The sequence below is a fragment of the Martes martes genome (genome assembly GCF_963455335.1).
Source record: "Martes martes genome assembly, chromosome: 10".
Taxonomy (NCBI): Eukaryota; Metazoa; Chordata; class Mammalia; order Carnivora; family Mustelidae; genus Martes; species Martes martes.
Window position 1 is genome coordinate 56,814,056 of NC_137898.1, and position 22,273 is coordinate 56,836,328.

General features: G+C 37.8%; 2 protein-coding genes across 2 annotated transcripts; one reads left to right on the top strand and one right to left on the bottom strand.

The window, feature by feature from the left end:
- Positions 1-6,374: 6,374 nt before the first annotated feature.
- Positions 6,375-8,037, bottom strand: LOC308350884 (olfactory receptor 51H1-like; the record flags this gene model as incomplete). Its single annotated transcript, XM_080816345.1, has 2 exons — positions 6,375-7,343; positions 7,906-8,037. The coding sequence occupies 2 exons, from the start codon at positions 8,035-8,037 to the stop codon at positions 6,375-6,377; spliced, it is 1,101 nt and encodes a 366-aa protein (XP_080672471.1).
- A 12,569-nt stretch (positions 8,038-20,606) lies between these two features.
- Positions 20,607-21,554, top strand: LOC308350068 (olfactory receptor 51H1-like; the record flags this gene model as incomplete). Its single annotated transcript, XM_080815068.1, has 1 exon — positions 20,607-21,554. One exon carries the CDS (start codon positions 20,607-20,609, stop codon positions 21,552-21,554), a length of 948 nt encoding a protein of 315 aa, XP_080671194.1.
- Positions 21,555-22,273: the final 719 nt, after the last annotated feature.

Here is a 22,273-nt window from a genome sequence, read left to right on the forward strand (position 1 = left end):
TGATTCTACGGTCCTGGCATTGAGCCCCACATCGGGCTCCCTGCTCAGTGGGAAGCCTGCTTCTCCCTCTCCCACTGCCCTTGTTTGTGTTCTCTCTCTCACTGTGTCTTTCTCTGTCAAATAAATAAATAAAATCTAAAAAAAAAAAAGAAAAGAGAGTCAGTGTTATAAAGGAGGCAGAATCTGGAATCTGTGTTTAAGAGGACCATTGCAATTCTATTTAGGACTTGTTCACTGAGTGCTGATGTCATCATCACTATTTTAAAGTTTGTATATAGGGTGTTTAATCATCAATGAAGAGCTAGCAAGGAATGATATACTCAGCCCATGTATTGTGTGGATATGGTCAGCCATAAGTATTTTTATTTTTCAGTATGTAGGTTTTCTGTCTTGTATCTGAATAGATGCAAGGAATTTGCTAGTACCAGGCATTGTCAGTTGCTATATAAACAAATATAAGGGACTGTTGGTTATTTTCTCCCCCTCCTCCATTCTACTGAAGATGGTCATAGAATAGACTTGTTACTCCAAAGGGGGGAAAAAGATTAATTGCTTTTTCTGCTATAATATTTAATATTATTATATTATACATGGTTGAAAAAAATACTAAGAATCAGGAAAACTAGGGGTGCCTGGGTGGCTCAGTGGGTTAAGCCGCTGCCTTCGGCTCAGGTCATGATCTCAGGGTCCTGGGATCGAGCCCCGCATTGGGCTCTCTGCTCAGCGGGGAGCCTGCTTCCCTTCCTCTCTCTCTACCTGCCTCACTGCCTACTTGTGATCTCCCTCTGTCAAAAAAAAAAAAAGAAAGAAAGAAAGAAAGAAAGAATCAGGAAAACTAATGTCAAATGAGGTACAGATTACAAACATGCTGAGTTATGTCAATCATTTAGGCTCTAAACGATTTTTTAAATTTTTAAAATTTATTTAAATATTTTATTTATTTATTTGTCAGAGAGAGAGAGTGCAAGCGGGGGGAGCAGCAGGCAGAGGGAGAAGGAGAAGCAGGTTCCTTGCTGAGCAGGGAGCTCAATGTGGGGCTCTATCCCAGGACCCTAGGATCATGACGTGAGCCGAAGGCAGATGCTTAACCAACTGAGCCACCCAGGCATTGCTCTAAATGATTATTTTAATGTCAGTTACTACTAAAATCAGGGAAACAAAAATGAATAAAGAACAGTTTCTGCATTCAAAACTCCTTCAACTCAGTGGAATGAATAGTGTGAAAAGCCAAGGCAAAATATTAATGAAGGGCTATTCCACATGGGGACACAAGGGAAGACTAGCCAGGCAGGAAAACAGAAGGCTGTTGAGATTCTTGTTTCGGACTCCTAGGCTCCCTTCGGTCTTCACATCACCTCAGAAGACTTATAAGCACGTCTTCTGTTCTTAAGTTGGTTGATTTGAAATATTTAAGAATTGCTAATAAAGTATTTGCAAACATTAATGAGAAGTAAATTGAATTTAACATTGAATGCTTTCAATCATTCACCTTATGAGCCACTATTAAACATTAAAAAAAAGAGTGAATCTCCTCTGTGATAACTATTCAAGAATCTCTCTGCAACACCAAATCACTCAAACTATTGATTGTCCTTCAATAGTACTTTACATATTTTTTTAATAGCACTAAAATTCTATTGCTTGATCACATTTCTTTCTTCATTTAGAATGCTGGCTCTCTGGGAATATAAAAAATATGTATTCATCTTTGTATTTTCTCTAGAGACAAACTTAGTGATTGGTACATGATAAAAACTCTAATAATCTAATTTACATTAGATGGGTGGATAAATAAATAACAGATGATAGAGATATGGATAAAGACTAGATGAGAGAAATATATATTGAGCCTGGAAGTTTTACGGGAATGATGAGCCAGAGGGAAATCATTTCCCTAGCCACCAGGGAAACTAAGGAGAGTAATATCCTCTCGCTGACTGGAAGAAGGAGGGTAGGTTAAGAGAAAAGGAGATAGGGGCGCCTGGGTGGCTCAGTGGGGTAAAGCCTCTGCCTTCGGCTCAGGTCATGATCCCAGGGTCCTGGGATCGAGCCCTGCATCGGGCTGTCTGCTCTGCCTGGAGCCTGCTTCCTCCTCTCTCTCTGCCCACTTGTGATCTCAGTCTGTCAAATAAATAAATAAAATCTTTAAAAAAAAAAAAAGAGAGAGAGAGAGAAAAGGAGATAAATTAAGGTCCTCTGTATATGTCAACACTTACCAGCCATCTTATATATAATTTTATATCGGCCCAGGAAAAATGGATATAGGTGTTTTTAAAGAAAGGAAAGTGGCCTAGCAAGATAAAACAATATATCAAAGGTAAAATAGATACAGATTCAAAATGCAAAACCAGATTTACTAACGCTAAGGTCTATTATTTATCATTAAACCATAAACCGTTTAGAGAAGCTAAGCTTATGAGAGAAGTTTAACAGTTGGACAGTGTGATTTCTGTCTTTTAAAATATAAGAATTGTTTATACTCTATTGTACATATATGTATATAGTCATATATATGTATATATGATTTAGAAAAACAATAGAGATGAGCAATCAATAAAAGAAAACAATGTCCTCATGGCTTATTTAAAGAGAATATTTGGGGCATCCATGTGTGTTTAGAAATATGTGACTGTTTATATGTTTATATTGTGTATGTCTCTATATACTGGTGTATGTAAGGAGGAGTTTTGGAATGGAAGAGTAATCAAGAGATCAGGTGACCATAAAGCAGATACCAGTTATCTTTTGTTCTTTGAATTTCATCTCATAAAGGACAAAAAGATGACACTGAGGATGTGAGGGGGTAAAAGGAGATGAGACAATGGCTCATTTTGCTGTGGGAGAATGTGTTTCCTATGGATAGATATGTGGACAGGAGAAGGAGCAGAGGGCTTCCTCTCTGGTCTGGTGAGCTCGCATGTTCCAGAACCAGTTGTAAGATAAAGCTCAGTGCCTCAGTTCATCAGGGTTTTCTCTGCACTGCCTACTAACCAGAAGAAAACGCTAGTGCTTTTTATTTTCAGTTCTCCAACTGATTGGCCAGAAAGTAATGTCTACCAATTCATATACAAAAGCTTAGATTAAATGACTTGGATAAGATCCATCCAACGCAATCATTTAGTGATTGACAGGTCAACATCCCTGCTTTCTGGCATTAGTAATGATAAAAACCAATCCATGTTATCTACCAATCCCAAACTTCCTGGTAATTTCTCAACACTGAAATCTATTCTCCTCACAATCTGGAACCTGCCCTGACAGCTTCAGGCTATATTAACCAGAAACTTTACTTCTGCTTCTCTGCACCACTTCATGCTTGGACTTCCATTTAATTCTTAATATGGAGGTATGGCTGATACTAGTAATTTATATAAGCAGATTTAATCTTCTTTATCTGCCTGGAAGGTGAGTTCTTCAAAAGTTTGGGCATTCTTGTTTTTTTCTCAATGCTAGCTAGTAAAGTAGGATCTGGAATAACAGAAAGCTTCAATTAGTAAGGTTTACTGACGCCTGAACAATCTCGTCCACCAGAAGAGAGTTCTGGTCATATTCTCCTTTTGTTTCCTCCAGTCCTCTGTCTCTTATCTCAGTTTTATCAAGGTTCCATCACACCCCTCCATTTCTTCACCCCAGCTGACATAGCTGCCATCATTCATTGTTCTTCTCAGTTCCCTCTTTTTCCTAGGATTTCTCACTCCTTAATCCCTTTGCCTCCCATCCTTTTCCATTTACGCACTCTTCTTACCTGTTCACATGAGGAAAAATGACCAACTTCTCTTCAGTCCCATCACCTAGCAAGGACTAAACCAGCTCCCAAGAGTGGAGGCTTTATAGGAAAATTAGTGGAGTCACCAAGCAGCAGAGGGCTCTCTTTATTGGTGAGTATACTGGGTAGAACAAGAATTATGGGACCCATAAGAATATGTTCCTCTGTAATAGCTCAGATACCTCTCCCTGACAGCTTCAAACCCTGCTCCCAGGCCTAAGCAAACTCCATATATCAGGAGCTGTAAGCATAGTGATGGCCCTGGGGGCTGACAGTAATGGGTATCTTCTAAAACTACAACCATTCCTCTTCACCCTGCCTTAGGCTACAGAGTTTCAGCCAGGGAGGCTCCCTGAATGTCAGAGCAGGATCCCAAGAGTGCAGATAAGTTCTCCCTCTGTTCTCTGCTCCAGGATGTACTCTTTCCAACAGGCCTCATTGTACCCTGGCCATTCCCATGTCTCTCCTCTTAACCAGCAGCCCCTCCTAAGAAGCCAACCTAGTTACTGAGTCACATTCGCAGCCCACCCACCCTTTTAAGCATAATTAAACTAGCACTTGATGAAGTCACAATATATGCTAAAAAGTGCACTCTACCCTTCAAGTGTGTTGTTGTTTTTATTCATTACCAAGTTTACAGGTTAAGTATTCTCCATTGTTTCACAAATGAGGAAATTGAAACTCAGAGAGCTTTTGAATATTACCCAACTAAAAGTTAGCAAGTTAGAGTTGGCATTCAAGTCCAAGTCTAGCTTACTCTTAAGCTCTTACTCTTTGCTATACTGCCTCCTATAGTCAACTGCTTCCACTGTATCTTCAAAAAATGTAGTTGTAATACATGGTCCTCAATCTATCCTTTCTACAGATTGCTTGATTCCCAGCTGCAGGTCTACATCTGGTTTAAGCCTCATTCTGACCAGAATTCACCTCTGCATAGTAGGCTGTGAATTAATAATTCTGACTATATATAATAATCCCTGACTTTTTAATCCTCCTTGAAAGATTTTCTGGTCCATACTCATACTTTATTGGGCACACTCGTGAAGATATTTATCCCAACAAGTATCTGGAGAGATTAATTATTTCCATAAAGTTACACAGTAAGTAATGTTCATATTTATATGTAAATACCACCCCTTTCCACTGGTTCCCACCGGCAAAAATTAATGACGCTGGTAATTTCAAATGAGACTTACTAATATTAAATGAAACAAAGAAGTTTGGAAACATGAAATCAATCTTGATAAGGTACAGTTTTCACTCATTCATGAATTCAAAAAAATTATATATTGAACATCCATCATATGTTCTGAACTACATTAAGTACTTGGGAAAGACCAAAATAAAGTTAAAAGGATCTCTGTTCTTATAAAGTATATAGACTAGCAGGGGAGATATACTATTGGTAAATTATGGTACAGTATGAGAAACTGTAACATAAGTAAAGAAAGGCATGTCAGAAAAGCTTTCTGGACAAAAATGAAGTTGAAATTAAAATCTAACATATATACAGGAGTTCCTATTCCAGCTCATTAAGTTCACTATGCTCTCATAATTTACCTGCCATTTTCTTTTTATTCTTTTTCTCTCTTGCTTCCAGCCTATTGCACATACACACTTTATTTTTATTAAAAAACACTCAAAGAACATATAAATAAACACAAAAGGCAAAAGAACAGAAATGTCCTATGTTCAGCATTGAATCCCAGAATGACTATAATAGAGCAAAAACAATCCGCGGATTTTTCTTGGAAAAAAAATGTTAATGACATACAATGGAATAGTGCTCAGTAGTAAAAAGGAATAAACTACCAATACATACCATAACATGAATGAATCTCACATGCATTATACTAAGAAGCCAGACATGGAGACTACACACTGCAGGGTCCATGACACTCAAAAAAGAGAATTATAGACATGGAGAACAAGTGAGTGCTTGCCAGGGACTGGGTGTGGATACAAAGGGGTAACAAGAAGGAATTTTGATGTAGTTTTTCTATATTATGATGTCACTCGTGGTTACCTGGTTTTATGCATTTGTCAAAAGTTGATTAGAGTTGTATACCAGAAACAGTTAATTTTATTGTATGTAAATGTTGATAAGCTGTGGGGCCCCTAGCTGGCTCAGTTGCAAGTGTGTGTGACTCTTGATCTTGGGGTCATGAGTTTAAGCCCCACAAGGGAGTAGAGAAAACTTAAAGAAATAAAACTTAAAAAAACGTTGATAAGCTGTTATATACCATTTTAAGGAGAATTCATACCTATCAAGCTACCTAAGATAAATTATTACTTTCATCAAAACCATTATGCAAAGGTATATTATAACCCATTAGATTTATACTATTCAATACAGTATCTTCTAGCTACATGTGACTATTTAAATTTATATTTCAATTAATTGAAATAAAGTAAAATTTAAATCTTCAGTTCCTTGGTTGTACTATCAAAATTTAAAGTGTTCAATAGTTATGTGTGGCTAGTGGTTACCACATTAAACAACAGTGATTTAGAATATTTCCTTCACTGCAGGAAACTCTATTGGACAGTGCTACATTTGATACTCTTCCCTGACTTGATTGCATACACACGGAACTCATAGATGCCATTAAGGACCAATCCTGTCCCCACAGAACACCCGGACAATCCGCTGCCAGATCTGCTTGGTCCTAACACTGTATACAACAGGATTGAGCACGGGAGGGAGCAGCAGATAGACATTGGCCATCAGGGTGTGCACTATTGGTGACAAATGCTTTCCAAAGCGGTGAATCAGAGTCATGCCAATGAGAGGCACGTAGAAGAGCAATACTGCACAGATATGAGAGAAGCAGGTGTTGAGAGCCTTGAGCCTCTCTTCTCGGGAAGCAATGCCCAGTACTGCCTGGAGAATTAGAAAGTAAGAAATCAAAAGGATCAAGGCATCTAGTACAATGATGAAGATCACAGCCAGCAGGCCATAGATGCTATTGACATGGGTGTCCGCGCAGGCAAGCCTCATGGCGTCCTGATGGAGGCAGTATGCATGGGAAAGGATATTGGAGTGGCAGAAAGGTAGCCTTTTGATGAGAAAAGGCACAGGGAGCACTGCACCCACACTTCGTAGCAGAACTATTGCTCCAATCTTGCTGATGACTCCATGAGTGAGAACGGTAGCATAGTGCAAAGGGAAGCGGATAGCCACAAAGCGATCAAAGGCCATGGCAACCAGAACACCCGATTCCACTCCCCCAAAGGTATGGATAAAGAACATCTGAGTGACACAGGCATCAAAGGTTATTGAGCGCCAGCTGAACCAGTGAACACTAATCATGGTGGGCATGGAAGATAGTGAAAGGCTGAGGTCAGTGGCAGCTAGCATAGCTAGAAAATAATACATAGGTTCATGGAGACTTCGCTCAACCTTGATGACAACGAGGATGATGATGTTACCTAAGAATGTGGTACTGTAAAGAAGGCTGAGGGGCAAGGCCATCCAGAAGTCTTTCTCTGGCATTCCCGGAATTCCAGTCAAGGTGAAGGTCTGGTGGTTATCAGTAGTTTGGTTGAACGGTGACATGGTGGAATAAAAGTCTGACTGGGCAGAAAGAGAAGAATTTGTTAAGTCAAACAGTTGCAGTTAGAATCAGTGGCAGTATGTTTTGAGACAGTAGCCATAAGAAGGAGTGACTTCAATATTATTCTAATACCTTTATGTTCACAATTTGATACAAAAACTGATTTCCTACCCCATGAGGCAACAAATCAGTGACCACCATATGCTAAAATATACTTAGGAGAAACAAAAAAGAAAAAAAAAAAGTCAATCAACACCTGCACCCAATAGGGATATAATTCATCCAGAAACATCAAGGAGTTAGCTGACTTGCTTCCTTGCTAAGGAAGAATTTTATGTTGTACATTTATGTGGGTAATTAACACTGATGCCAACAACCAGAAAGGAAATGTTAGCAAGCACAAATGTGACCTAAGGGTTGTTCATAAACACAGATAGGCAGATGTGTGTATGTGTCTGTATCTTGACTGTGATCTTAAATTGTGGTGATTTAGACATTATGCTCAGTAGGACTCAATTTTTCCATCTGCATGATGTGGGACAGAGGAAAAAAGATACTCTTTAAGGACTGTAAAGTTCTAACCTTCTGCATTCCTGGGAGTATGTGGGTGCTAAAAGGACCTGAACTTAGAGCAGGTGGTTTCCCTGTCCCTCCATAGAGACTTCTCCTTCTCTGCATTCCATACTTCTGTGAGGCTGTTCTAGTAAACTCCATCTTGAGTCAACAGAATCTGCATTTCCTACTCTGAGTAAAGCTTAGATAGACCTGTGGGCCATTCTAGACATTAACACCTAACACTTGCAGTGACAAAGATCAATATTAAAATCTTGGTGCCACACAGATCTCTTCTATTTCAATTATTTGCTATTATCTTCAAGAAGATATATCCAAATGTGCACCTGAAGTAATCACTTTTTGGGCCTGTCTAGGCACAATTGATAAGGGGTCAGGATTAAAGGAAAAGAATAGGACTATCATGGCTCTTAACATTGAGTTATGACTCTTATGAGAATCTGATGGAGAGTCTTCTGAAAAAGAATGTTGAGAACATACACACACACGCACAAAGTTCTGCATAAAAATTAAGTGAATTTGTATATTATTGAAAAGCATCTTAGGACCCATGTTAGAAAAAATGAAATGGGAGTCTGGGTCACAACAAGGAGAAAAGTCACTGGACAAAACGCAAGGGGCAGAGAGCTCTGGATGCTTGGGCATGAACAGAGACCAGGCAGAGTTACTCCAAGTTTCTTATAAGTCAGTGGTCTAGTTCTATACTGTCCAATATTGTAGCCACTAGATGTTTGTGCCTATTTACACTTAAATTAAATTAAATTAACATCAGTACCTTAGTTGCACTAGCCGTTTTTCAGGTGTTCAGTAACTTCATATGGTTAGTGACTCTTGAATTGTGTAGTACAAACATGGAAAGTTTCCATCATTGTAGAAAGTTCTACTGAAATTTGAAAACCTGATCTGCAGACTACAGATTTAAAGAATGCCAACATCCTAGCTGACCTCTTGACAAATCTTAGATCCAATTGGATTTGTGGGCCTCTTACCTATATACTGCATAGCATGTGTCTCTTTAAATACCTTTCTCTGTCTTTGCCTCTTTTCTGGAAACTTGAAGAAGAAAATAGCTTTAAAATTAAAGACTCTGGAAATGGATCACCTAGGTTTAAATCCTGACTCTGTGACCTTGAACAAGTTACTTAATATGTCTGCTTTATTCCTTACCTCTTTAAAATTAAAATGAAAATAATAGTATCTACCACAGGATAGTTAAAGATCACTGAAAAGATCCATAGGGCATTTAGATGAGCACCAGGCAGAGAATCAACACTCAATAAAGGTAGCTGTAATTAGTGTTCATCTGCTATCTATAAATTTTGTGATGTTTGGTTAACTGTGAAAACTATCCCTCAAGATGTTTATAAGCCATGGAATCTATTAATATGCTGCTAAGTTTATCTACCTACCCATATATTAGTTATGTATTTTGATCAAATTCTATATTACCTAAATCTCTCCATCCCTCAGCCAGTTATAGCCCAACACTGAAAATCTGTGGCTTGCAGTTAGTGACTGTTGCAGTGTTCAAGATGGGAAATTCTATGGATCTGTGCTCAGTGATTCTGCACTTAACTGTGAATGCTTACTATAAAGGATATACTGGAAGCAGGTGCTAGATAAACCAGAGATGAAAGAGTGATATGCTAGTAGGAGTCATGAGTAGTGACTATCAGTAAGAGGAAGAAAATAATAAGGAGGGGCGCCTGGGTGGCTCAGTGGATTAAAGCCTCTGCCTTTGGCTCAGGTCATGGTCCTAGGGTCCTGGGATCGAGCCCCGCATCAGCCTCTCTGCTCTGCAGGGAGCCTGCTTCCTCCTCTCTCTCTGCCTGCCTCTCTGCCTACTTGTGATCTCTGTCTGTCAAATAAATAAATAAAATCTTTAAAAATAATAATAATAATAATAAGGATAATCGATTCTGAGGCACCAGAACCCCAAAATCAACACCACACTGACCATCTGAAGAGCTCAATCCCAAAGACCAGCACAGTCCTTCCAGAATTCAAGAGGAGGATTACAAACTAGGCTCTTTTATTTATTCATTTTTTTTAACGAGAGAACAGGGGATGGAGAGGGAGAGTCAGAGGGAGAGAGAGAATCTTAAATAGGTTCCACACCAAGAGTGGAGCCCCACATGAGGCTTGATCTCACAACCCTGAGATCATGACCTCAGACCTTTAACCAACTGAACTACACAAGCACCCCCAAACCAGGCTCTTGATTCCTTATGATCTAAAGAACTCAAAAAGAGCTTTTCATGTTTAAATAATTTATTGATTAATGGATTCATATTTGTCAAATGCCTATTACGTACTAGGCACACCATGGTAATCAAAGGACCAAAGGAGCAACTTCTTTCCTTATCAAAGAACGCATGAACAACAAGAGCAGAAACAGGAGTGGAATGTGTGCCTGGGGTTGAATGACAACATGTTTGACAGAAGGGTCAATATGTCCAGCTTGTATCCCCTGCTGGACTCAGCCTAACTCTGTCTCTGACCAGGGACAGAATCAAACCTAAACTTTCCTCACAGCAAAAGGTCAGGAGCTTCTGCAGCTCATGAAGCATATGTGGGGCCGGAGGTGGAGAAGAAGATAGACTACAGAAGTCTTTCTTTTCTATCACTATGGAACTACAGTTCAATGCTCTTTTCCACCCAGGCAGCCAAGTGGAAGAGCTATTCTCCGAAGGACAGGACTGAGCATAATATACTCTTTATTAAAGTGTCTGAGCTGCAGATGAAGCACAGTTCTGGCGCCTTGGATTTGTCCTTTGCAGGAGCCATGCACTAGTCTTTCACTTGGGGAAGGAATATATTTGCTATTTGCCTTAAGCTAGGACTGAGGGAAGGACAAAAATTTGCAGGCTTCTGTTTCTCTAATTAGCCTTTGGTAGAATAACAAACTCACCAATGAATTTTTCATATGTACAGTTCAAATTGTTATTTCTATTTTAATGAAAAAATGTAAAGGAAATGGAAAAATAATTCTTGCTGAAAAAATTCTTTCTGCAAATGAGGATTCTAGGCTCTTTATAGATATATAGAAATCGCGAGCAATCACTTTATATGATGATGTAGAGAATGCAAAAGATAATAGGCAGGCATTTTAAATTATTTTACTCCTTTAATAATAAAAAATCTAATATTTATTAAATGCTTATTTATGCTCCAGCCTCTGTTTTTAGCTCCTTACATATACTATGTCTTCTAATGACTAAAAGAAAATTCCTTATGAGAAAAGAACTGTTGCCAGTATGCATGAGTAAAACAAGAGTCAGAGAAGTTAATTAACTTGACTAAAATCCCAAAAATAAAACTTAAATCCAGGTGCTCCAGACATTATCCTATGAGGTTCTATTTAGTCCTATAGGAGATGATAAGCTTTTAGCCACAGGGACAACTTCTGTCATCAAATTCAAAGCCCGGACCAAACAGTACACTGGGCTTAACAGACCCGACCTCCTCCACGCCCACCATTCTGTCCTAACCTCTAAATATTTCTCTATGAAGATAAAGATAAAAGATATTTCTCCATAACTACAGTCCCCTCCATTCTGTGAAAGCATCCTCAGAGAAAGCACTACCTGGGCCTCAGTCTGTCTCCCAACTCACCCAAAGCCTAGTCTGGGAGATGAGAGTCATTTCTGATGCTGGCCCCCATAGCAGTACAGCCAGAGATTTAAAACTAGCAGCATCCTAATCCAGAATTCCGCCTGAAGTGATCCTCTAGAGGCAAAGAATCAGTTCCTGGAGATGTCCCCAGGGCCAACAGGTATAATGACTAAGGCGTCTGGGCATTTTGGTCTTCTTTGTCTTGATCTCAGAGGACCTAGTTTTTCCTAATTCAAACCTGGGATGGCAACCATCCAAATACAGACTTCACCTCAGTCCTGTGTGAATGGTGGTACCTCACTAGCTATACCAAAATGCAAATATACTTTAGTGCCTAATCTTTAAAATTCTCTCTAAAAGAGAGAGCGAATGGAAGAGAGGAAGGAAGGAAAAAAAAAAAGCCAGCAAGAAAGAAAAAAAGTTAAAATGTAAAAGAAAAGCTCATTCATGAATACACATGCCTTCTAGTTGGGATTCTCTCATTCCTTGCTCAGCTTCCCAGTAGAGCCTTTCAGTGCTGTGGTCTTTCAGTCTCTGTAGTCTCTGTTTCCATGTACTTCCCATTCTATTTGCAGTTCACTTTGTTTCCCATACCACTGAATGCATCTTTGCAGGTGTCATCAACGGCCTGCTTATTGTTAAACCCAGAGAATATTCCTCACCCTACTCTCCTTTCAGCAGGATTCAGAACAGTGGAAAATTGCCTCCATAATACTTTTAGCACTGATTTTTTTTTCTTTTTCTTTTTTGGTGACACCATGTTTTCCTCCTGTTTTAATTTCCACCCTTCAATATCCTTTGATGGCTTATCTTCCTCCTACATCACTAAATGTTAGTGTGTCACTTATTTGTTTTTTTGCCCTATACTTTAATCCCACTCTCACTGAATGATATTATCAAATCCTATTGATTTAATCTCTCTATATATCGATTACCCTCAAAAGCATATCTTCAGGCTTGAATTCTGTCTTGAGCTCCAGACCAATTCCTACTTGATCATTCCATGTGGATATCAAATAGGAAACTTAAAATTTCCTTTTAAAGAAGGAAAAGGAAATACGCTTCTTTTAAGGAAAGTATTCGGCATAGTAAATACTGTAAAACAAAAACAAAACTTCTTTCTATGTGCTTATAGTTAATTTTAATAAATCACATTAACTATACCACAATCCACCCAGTTGCCCAAACAAAAATTCCAGATCTTTTCTTACCTTCTCCTTTATATTTAATCCCTTACCAAGGAATTGAGTCCAAACCAAAATATATTTCACATACTTCAAATTCCCTTCATCTTCACTTCTATCATGCCAGCAAGGTTACCATGACCTCTTGTAGAATAGAGCAATAGTCTCCTTATGATTTTTTAAAATTTGCTCTTTTGTTTTACTTTGTTATGGTATGATTTATAAATCATAGAATTGATCCATTTTAAGGATACAATTTGATGAGTTTTAGTAAATTTATATAATTGTGAAACTATTATCCCAAAACAGTCTTAAAACTTCCATTACATAAAAAGACTCCTTGATGGTGGTTTGAGGACAGCCCTGGTCTGTCTCCAGCTCCAAGAAATCAGAGAAATGCTCTCTATTTTTATAGTTTGCCTTTACTAGAAATTTCATATAAGTGGAATCATAAAATATATTGTCTTTTGTGTCTGGCTTCTCCCAGTTAACATAATGTTTTGAGTTTTACACATGTTGCTAAATATATTCATAGCTTGTTCCTTTTCCTTCCTGAGTAGTATGTCATTGTATAAGCAAAATATATTTATTTACTCATTTGGTAGTTGAAATACATTCGGGTTGTTTACCACTTTGGACTATTATGAAAAATGTTGTTACAAACATCAGCATATAGTCCTTGTATGGACATGTTTGGCCAGATACCTAGAAAAGGAATTAGGTAGTATGATAGGTGTTTCTCTAATTTGGAAGAAAATGCCCAGCTGTTTGTGGCTGAACCATTTCATACTCACATCATCAATGCATTAGGACTCCAGTTTAATGTAACTATTGATTTGGTTAGATTTACATCTGTCATATTGGTATTTGTTTTTTATATGATTCAGTCTTTTTTGGTTCTTTTCTCCTTTATTATCTTCTATCATGTTAAAGATTTTTATTGCACTGTTTTAAGGGTTGACTGCCTTTTTTTTTCCCCCAGAACTTTGAATATGCCATTTGACTGCATTCCAGCCTCCTTTTTTTTTTTTTCCTGATAAAAAGTCAGGAATTATTTCAAGCTTTTTAGCCTGTAACTTGATTAGTCATTTTCTTCTGCCATTATCAGTCTTGGGTTTTTGGCAGTTAGATTATGATGTTTCTATGTGTTAATATCTTTTTATTTATTCTAATTAAGTTTTCTTGAGCTTCTTGGACATGTGAATTTTTAGTTATTGTTAAATATATAAAGTTTTTAACATTGTGTATCTTCAAATATTGATTCTGTTACTTTGCTCTCTTTTTCTGGACCTACCAATATACATAGGTTGGATAGTCAATGTTGCCCCACAAATATCCGAGACTCTGGTTTTCTTCAATATTTTTTCTCTATATTATTTGAACTTGAGACTTCTCTATTTGTCTTCAAGTTCACAGATTCTTCCTTCCCCTTGCTCAACTCTGCTGAATCCATGTATTGATTTTTTTTAACTTCAGTTTATTATAATTTTTAAAATTCTTTTCTTTCTTTCCTTTGGTTTCCTTTCCTATACGGAGTTTCCTTATTCATTCAATAATTTACCATTTGTATTTTCTTTAATTACTTGAACACAATTTTCTTTAATTCTTTGAAGGCCTTTGAATTTTTTGAATCATTTGAATCATTTGTCTGCTAAAATCAACATATGGGTCCTTTAGGAGTCAGATTCTATTAATTACTGTTTTTCTTTATTTTGGTTCAAGCTTTCCTATTTCTTTGAAAGTCTCAGAGGTGTTTTGTTTTGTTTTGTTTTGTTGAAAGTTAAATGTCTTAAATATTATAGCATAGCCACCCTAGGTTCTTAATTGTTTTTTAAAGGGTTGCTGCGTTTTTGTTATTCTTTTCTTTTTGTTAACTTTTAGTAAGTTGTCAATTTAAACTGTGGCATTCACATTCCCACAAGAAATCTCTCTTGCTAAGTACAGCCACTGATATGTCTTCTCAGATTACTTTTACTTCATTTATCAGCCTGACTTCTAGGAGTTGCCCATGTGTGCACATCTTGGTGACATGCCAATAAACCTTAAGCCAGAAACACTTTGGTGATTGATCTGCATGTTATTTGGGGAGCATGCTTATTCAATTAATTCTCAAATACCCAATTACTTTTACTTTCTAGCAGGTTTTCTTAGGTTTCACCAACATGTTTGTAGTTTCTTAGAAAGCCAGTGGTGCATACAAAGCTATTGAGCCCTTCCATGACAACAATTTCCAGGTTCTTGCTGTTGAATTTTTCTCTGGAGCCCTAACTGAAAACTGAAACTACCGAAGTTGTGTTTATTTCCTAAGAAGTTTGCCTGTTTTAGCTAACAAAAGCTCTTTTTTGCCTTTTCTCTCCACCTCAAGTTGAGGCTGCACCCTGGCAGTACAGCTGTTGGTTTTTAGCAGACTCCAACCCGGTAAAACAACTCAGCCAAAAAAAAAAAAAAAAAAAAAGTCAAGGGTGAGAGAATGGTGTCCTTACCTGCAGCTATGGCAGAAACACCTTTTTCTGATGGAAAACACGACATTATGTTTGATGCTGATATAAATAGCCAAGTAGAGGGTAAAAACTTTATGATAAGGAAGAGTGATAAAAAAAAAATTTTTTTTTGTTGCAATGTTGTTCTTGAGGAGACACGGGAAAAATATAGTGCAAAATTGGAAGAACTGGCTTTAGGAAAGAGCATGAATATTTCATCTAACTTATATAAGGTAACCGAGAAATTAGCATACATTTGACTCTCCTGGTTAGGGGAGTAAATGTAATTTAGGGCACTGGATATTGTTTTCTGATTGTTTCAATTTTCTTAATGAAGTAGGAAGTGAAGTCAGCAACAAAGAATAAGGATTTGGGTAAAATGTAAAGGAGTAGGAGAAGAGTCATTAAGTGTAATCGAAAGCACAGAAGGAGTTATGTGAGCTATTTGGTATGAGTCAACACGGTTGCGTGATTTCCTCTAGCACACTGGGCTGTGTAAATTCAGATGGTGACATGAGGGACTAGTCGGACTTAACCAGAAGTCCTTTAGAACAGATGACAAGGGAATGTTGAATGAACAGGAGGTATCATGACTTTCTCTAAGATCAAACAGCTGAAAATTAAACCTGGTTTTAAGCAAGGTATATCAGAATTCAAAGACTCTACTCTTTCTGCTAACCTTTGCTATTTTGTATCCAGAAAGGCAGATCCTTGATAATGTAGAGTTCCAGATAATAGTAAATTCTGATTGTTAGGATAATCTGGAAGTCCATCTGGAAGAGGTTAGGCTACAAGCAGCATCAGTTTCTATAGATATGAATGAGGCAAATCATGATGTCCTCAGAGCAGTTAAGTCACCAGTTAAAAGACTCAGAAAGTTTGCAACAAGCACTTTGTGTGTGTGTATTTCTGTTTATAAAAGTACTTGTAAGAGATTGGAAAGCATTAGCACTCTCACAAACTTGAAAATCCTTAAAGGCAAAGACTTACTTTGTCTTTTAACTCCTTACCCTTAATGGCTTAGGATGCTTAAAGATAGTTTAAAAAGAATAAAAACTCATCTATAGAAATTATACATACACACATATCACATGTAGGATCATGTAAAACTAATAAATATACAGACAGTCATAGATTTCTAAACATAGTCACAAACTCTTATGTAATAATATACAGAAACACTTATCATAAAGCACTGGTTCTTCAAGTTTTTTGAATAGGTGGTCTCCTATAGGTTGTAAAACACATTGGGAAAGAAATAGGTTTAGAAATCAAAAATACCATAAAATAAAAAATACAATAAAACAAACTTCTACAGGGACGCCTGGGTGGCTCAGTTGGTTAGGCGGCTGCCTTCGGCTCAGGTCATGATCCCAGCGTCCTGGGATCGAGTCCCACATCGGGCTCCTTGCTCGGCGGGGAGCCTGCTTCTCCCTCTGCCTCTGCCTGCCTCTCTGTCTGCCTGTGCTCACTCTCTCTGACAAATAAATAAATAAAATCTTTAAAAACAAAAACAAAAACAAAAACAAACCAAACTTCTACAATACATTCTCTAATATGTCTGGGAAAAAAGCATCATCATAAGAATTATTTATATCTGGCTTTTGTATTCTGCTGTTATATGTAAATATGCCTATGAAAGAAAATAAATGAGATCAAAAGGGGCATGAAGAGATGATGGATAGGGTCTGTGGATAATTTAAAGACTCAACACACAAAAGCACACATTGCTGGAATAACTAGCTGTTTCTATAATTTTGAGAATTACCTCAACGATGAAAAAGTATCATTACAGAAAAATTCATTAAAACAAATGAAAGAAGTTCTATTTAATAGATTTAAATAACAGCTCAGGAAATCAAAGAGTACAACAAATTCAGAAAACTTTGTTCTCTATGTTTCTGATGGAGAGTCAGGCAACTCTTCTCTCCATTCCAGAACAACAGTAGACTCCAGCCCTATTTCAGGGTAAATCACAACACTATGTCATCATTGAAACTGAGACTGGTTTTGGAGTTAGAAGACCTGGATCAACATCAGTCTGGAATCCTAGAACTTATTTAGTGGTTCAACATGAGACAAATCATTTTATATGTATTTCTATTTATTTACATATTTAATATGTATTTATTACATATACAAGTATTTTTTTATATAATATGTGTGCATGTGTGCGTAAGAGAGAAGTTTCTTCTTCAAACTTGGCTGACAGAGTGCAAATAAAATGAAAAAAATTTTTGAGATTTGTTGGCAAAAGAAAGGACAGTTTGACAGATGAAGGAAAGGTTTGGACTCCTTAAGGAAATCATGACAGAACAGCCCAGAGGCTAACAACACCCCTGAGGGATGTTTTCAGAGGAGTTGTGAAATTGTTATAGAGTTGTGATAGTTCCAGACACCCCCAGAGGTTTGAGAAGTCTTCATAAGTGCTCTGTCTGCTAACCTCAGGAAAGGAAGGAAGCCAGATTAATTCTGGACTGAAGCACAAAGGTTGATACAGGTAATAAATTAATCTTAAAATATTTTTACATGCCTTCTACATGGCAAGCACTGTGTGGAATTATTTACGTACATTATTTCATTAGATCATCATAGAAATTCTAGTGAGGGAAATGATAAGAGCAGATGACAAGAGTCTAGGTAAGAAAAGGTGGAAAAAATAAGTATACATGTTGTTATTAGGGACAGAAGACGACATATACCATAGGGGAGAACCTAGTGCATGGAAAGAATGAAAAGAAGATCAGATGGAAGTACAGGAACTGGGAGCTAGAAAAAGAGGGTGCTGAATGTTAGAGACAATGTAAAAGAGAAAGAATAGAGATAGGAATGAGGGGAAAAAAAAGATGAAGTAAAACATATTTGGATAAAGAAAAACAGTCAAAAGCACTGGAAACAAGAATCGGGAAAACAAGAATCATTATTTCCATAGAACAACTGTGCTTCTACAGGCCCTGGGGACTTCAACAATATCAAAGATTTTTCAAGTCTTCCCCAGAAACACATCCATGTGGAATGAGTGAACTGATTCTTCCCAAGCGAAAACCATCAGAATTGCCTGAGATGAGGGATCAGCAGACCCAAACATGTGAAGGACTCTCTCTTAACACGGAAAGAATTTAAAAAGCCCCTTCCTCAAGGAGCAGCTAAAGGGTTAGGCAGACAACACAAAGTGATTTGTTTAGATCTGAGCATTGTAATATATTGTGAGAGAGACCTGGAATTTGTTTGCAGCACATAACACAACCTTTGTAAGTGGACCACACTCTGTCTCAAGGATCCCTCGATGTCTAAGAGATCAGAATCTGAAAAAAAAAAAAAAGTTTTCATAGTGCTGTCTCCCAAACAGCAATTCCTCAACTCACAGCAACACAGGAGGAAGGAGCAGAGAAGCCTACCTGGTCATGTGCATATGGCAAGTTCTTGAGATTTTTCTTTCTCCTTCACCATAAGAGACACCTAGGAGACAACAAAGACGCCATAATATCTTTTGAAGTCTCCTCATTTAAGTTTTTTTTTTTTTTTTTAATCTGTGCTATCTTAGAAAAAGAGATTTTTCTCTTGGTTAATGATCCCCAACCCACATGCAAAAGATCAGGGAGGAGTTTGAGAATTTGTAAGACTTCTGGAAAAAAAAAAATGATATTCAATCACCCGCATTAATTAATTTATTTTTTCATTCCTTCATTTAACACATTAACACAATAACACATATTATTTTATTCCTTCATTAAAGCAGATACTAATATATGCCTAATATGTGGCCTATTAAGTGATGAGCGTACAACTCTTCTTTTCTTTCGGGGAGTTTAACTTCTAGCAGGCAAGGGGGGTATTAAACAAATACTCATGCAATATTTAACTAACTATTTCCACTTAGGAGAAGGAAAAGCCCAGAATGTGAAAACAACATAGTTATGACTTAAGGACTCTTAAATCACTCTGAGAACTTGGAAAAGGGTTACTTGGGAAGGACAGAAAGGCTTTGATAGGCAAAGAGGAACTGTTTGAGAGGTGAAGAAAGGTGTAAAAAAAAATGTGGAAATCCTGCATCAGAAAGTATCTCAGTGGGATCCAAGCACTTAAACACTGCAAGTCTGGCTGGACTGAAGAGACCAAAGGGGAGAGATAGGATGTGAGTTGGTGCGGGAGCAGTAGATAGTAGTAGGAGCTGAATTATGCTTTTATCTTGAGGGCTAAGGTAAGGATTTGAGACTCTGTTCTAGGTACAATATAAGCCCTTAAAGGAGCCTTTGCTTGTGATGAATAAATCATACTCCAAATCCAAAAAGTTTATTCAGGCTTCAGAGTGAAGAATTACTGGCATGGGCACTACAAGATGGAGGATAATCAGGGAGCCTGGGAGAAACGGGTTATACTATGTATTGACTGTACAAAAGACAGAGAGGGGATACTTATTTCACATGTTTTGGAGACAAGTGTGAAATTGGTTAAACGTTGGTTTGATGAAGGAAGAGGTTTTAAGAATGACCTCAAGTGGGGCACCTGGGTGGCTCAGTGGGTTAAAGCCTCTGCCATCGGCTCGGGTCATGATCCCAGGGTCCTAGGATCAAGCCCCGCGTCGGGCTCTCTGCTCAGTGGGAAGCCTGCTTCCCTTCCTCTCTCTCTGCCTGCCTCTCTGCCTACTTGTGATCTCTGTCAAATAAATAAATAAAAATCTTAAAAAAAAAAAAAAAAGAGTGACCTCAAGTTTCTGGTACATTAGGTGACTCTCAAATTAAAAATCCTGTAAGTGGCTACTCTTATATCCTATGTGTGGTTCTTTCTGGGCCACCTTTATTATGGGTTCCTTGCTACTTTAAAATGAAGTTATTCAATGAATCTTGGAACATTGAAAAAATAAAATTAAAAAAAAATTAAAAAAATAAAATGAGGTTATGGAAAATTATAAATTGTTAAAATTTATGAAGATTAAATATTAATTTGAAGAGGTTTATCACTAATGTGTTATTTATAAATGTTGGCCAATATAAATACAGTGACATAGATGCAAAGGCATGTGGAAAAATACACACACACATATATGTGAGCATATAAGACTATATGTGTGTGAACACACACACATAGATTTGTATGAATATGGGCTTGTGATGGCAGTGGAATTGTGTGTAGGTATTTGTGTGGTAGTAGTGATGTGAGTTTAGTGGGTTTTTTTATTATTTGGCAAAATGCTTTATACTATTAAGCCCTTGGGTGCTGCTGCTTCATCTCATGTGATTATCTAGGAAGCAAAGGGACAAAGTGATACAAAAACCTCCTAGACTCTGTTTTCAACGTAACTGCGTCCTCTGCTGTTTCTCTTCTCTATTTATAAAACTATTTACCTATCTTCTATGAAAATATATTTTCAATTTAGGAGCTACAAGCCAAGTGGGAGAGTCCAGCCTCCCCCAACAGTGACAACATGACAATGAACTCAAATGCATCACAGGCCAACCACCACAGTTTCATTTTAACAGGTATCCCTGGGATGCCAGATAAAAATGCATGGATGGCCTTTCCCCTGGGATTTCTCTACACACTAACTCTCCTGGGAAATGGTACCATCTTGGTCGTCATCAAGGTAGATGAGAGTCTCCATGAACCTATGTACTACTTCCTCTCCATCTTGGCTCTCACTGATGTAAGTCTCTCCATGTCCACCTTGCCCTCCATGCTCAGCATCTTCTGGTTTAATGCCCCTGAGATTCCCTTTGATGCGTGCATTACACAGATGTTTTTCATCCATGGATTTGGAGTGGTAGAATCAGGAGTTTTAGTGTCCATGGCCTTTGACAGATTTGTGGCCATCCGAGACCCATTACGCTATGCTTCTGTCCTCACCCATGGCATCATTGGAAAGATTGGAATAGCTGTCCTCACCCGGGCAGTCTGTGTGGTCTTCCCTGTTCCCTTCCTTATAAAGCGGCTACCTTTTTGCCGTTCCAATGTCTTGTCTCATTCATACTGTCTCCACCAAGATGCAATGCGGCTAGCCTGTGCTAGCACTCGCATCAACAGTCTCTATGGACTCATCATAGTCATCTTCACATTGGGGCTGGATGCCCTCATCATTCTCTTTTCTTATGTGCTCATCCTGAAGACTGTGCTGGGCATTGCTTCCAGAGATGAAAGGCTCAAAGCCCTCAACACCTGCCTCTCTCACATCTGTGCTGTGCTCCTCTTCTATATTCCTCTCATTGGTGTCACCATGATCCACAGATTTGGAAAGCATTTGTCACCAGTAGTACACACACTCATGGCCAATATCTATCTATTACTACCCCCTGTACTCAATCCCATTGTCTACAGTGTGAGGACCAAGCAGATACGAAGGCGGATCATACACATGTTCCAGAGGAAAAAGAACAGGACCTAGGGAAATGGAGTCAAGTATAAGGTGCAGCAGTTTCAGCAGTTTCAATGCAGCCAAATTATGTACATCTAGTAAAATGCAAGGGTGGGCAAGGCTTGTGGGTGATGATACAACACTGGTCATTCTTGTTCTGTATATACTCCATTTTGAAACGTACACATTTCGGTATCTGCTATCGCATACAAAATCTAATTTAATTAAACTATAATTTTCTTCTTTGAAACTAGAGATGAGCATCAGTAATGATAAATTATCACATGCTTATCTAGATAACACTTATGGGTATTTACTCATATAACATGAAGTAATATTCTTTCTTTAATTATCAGTTAAATAATAATTACATAGAGAAGGATTCTGAAAGCCCAATAGCACTACTGAAGGGTTGGGTCTCTGAGATATTGTTTTGTTTTGTTTTGTTTTGTTTTTTCTTAAAAATAGAGCAAAGAAAACTTTTACAAAATCAAATTGCATTTATGTTTTGGTATTTATGGAGTAAAGAGTACCAACGACAAAATTAAAACAGACACATCTGTGGTTACTTAATTTACTCCTTTTCTTTTAAGAAATATCAGTTCTTTACAATTTGTAGTAGTCCTAGTTTTCTGCCACACGCTTAGTAGAATAATGGGTGTTTGCCTTTATTCTTTTGACCCAGTATGAGTAAAGTGTATTTTACTGTATACTAGAGGATCCAACAAAACTTGACCAACTAAAATTAC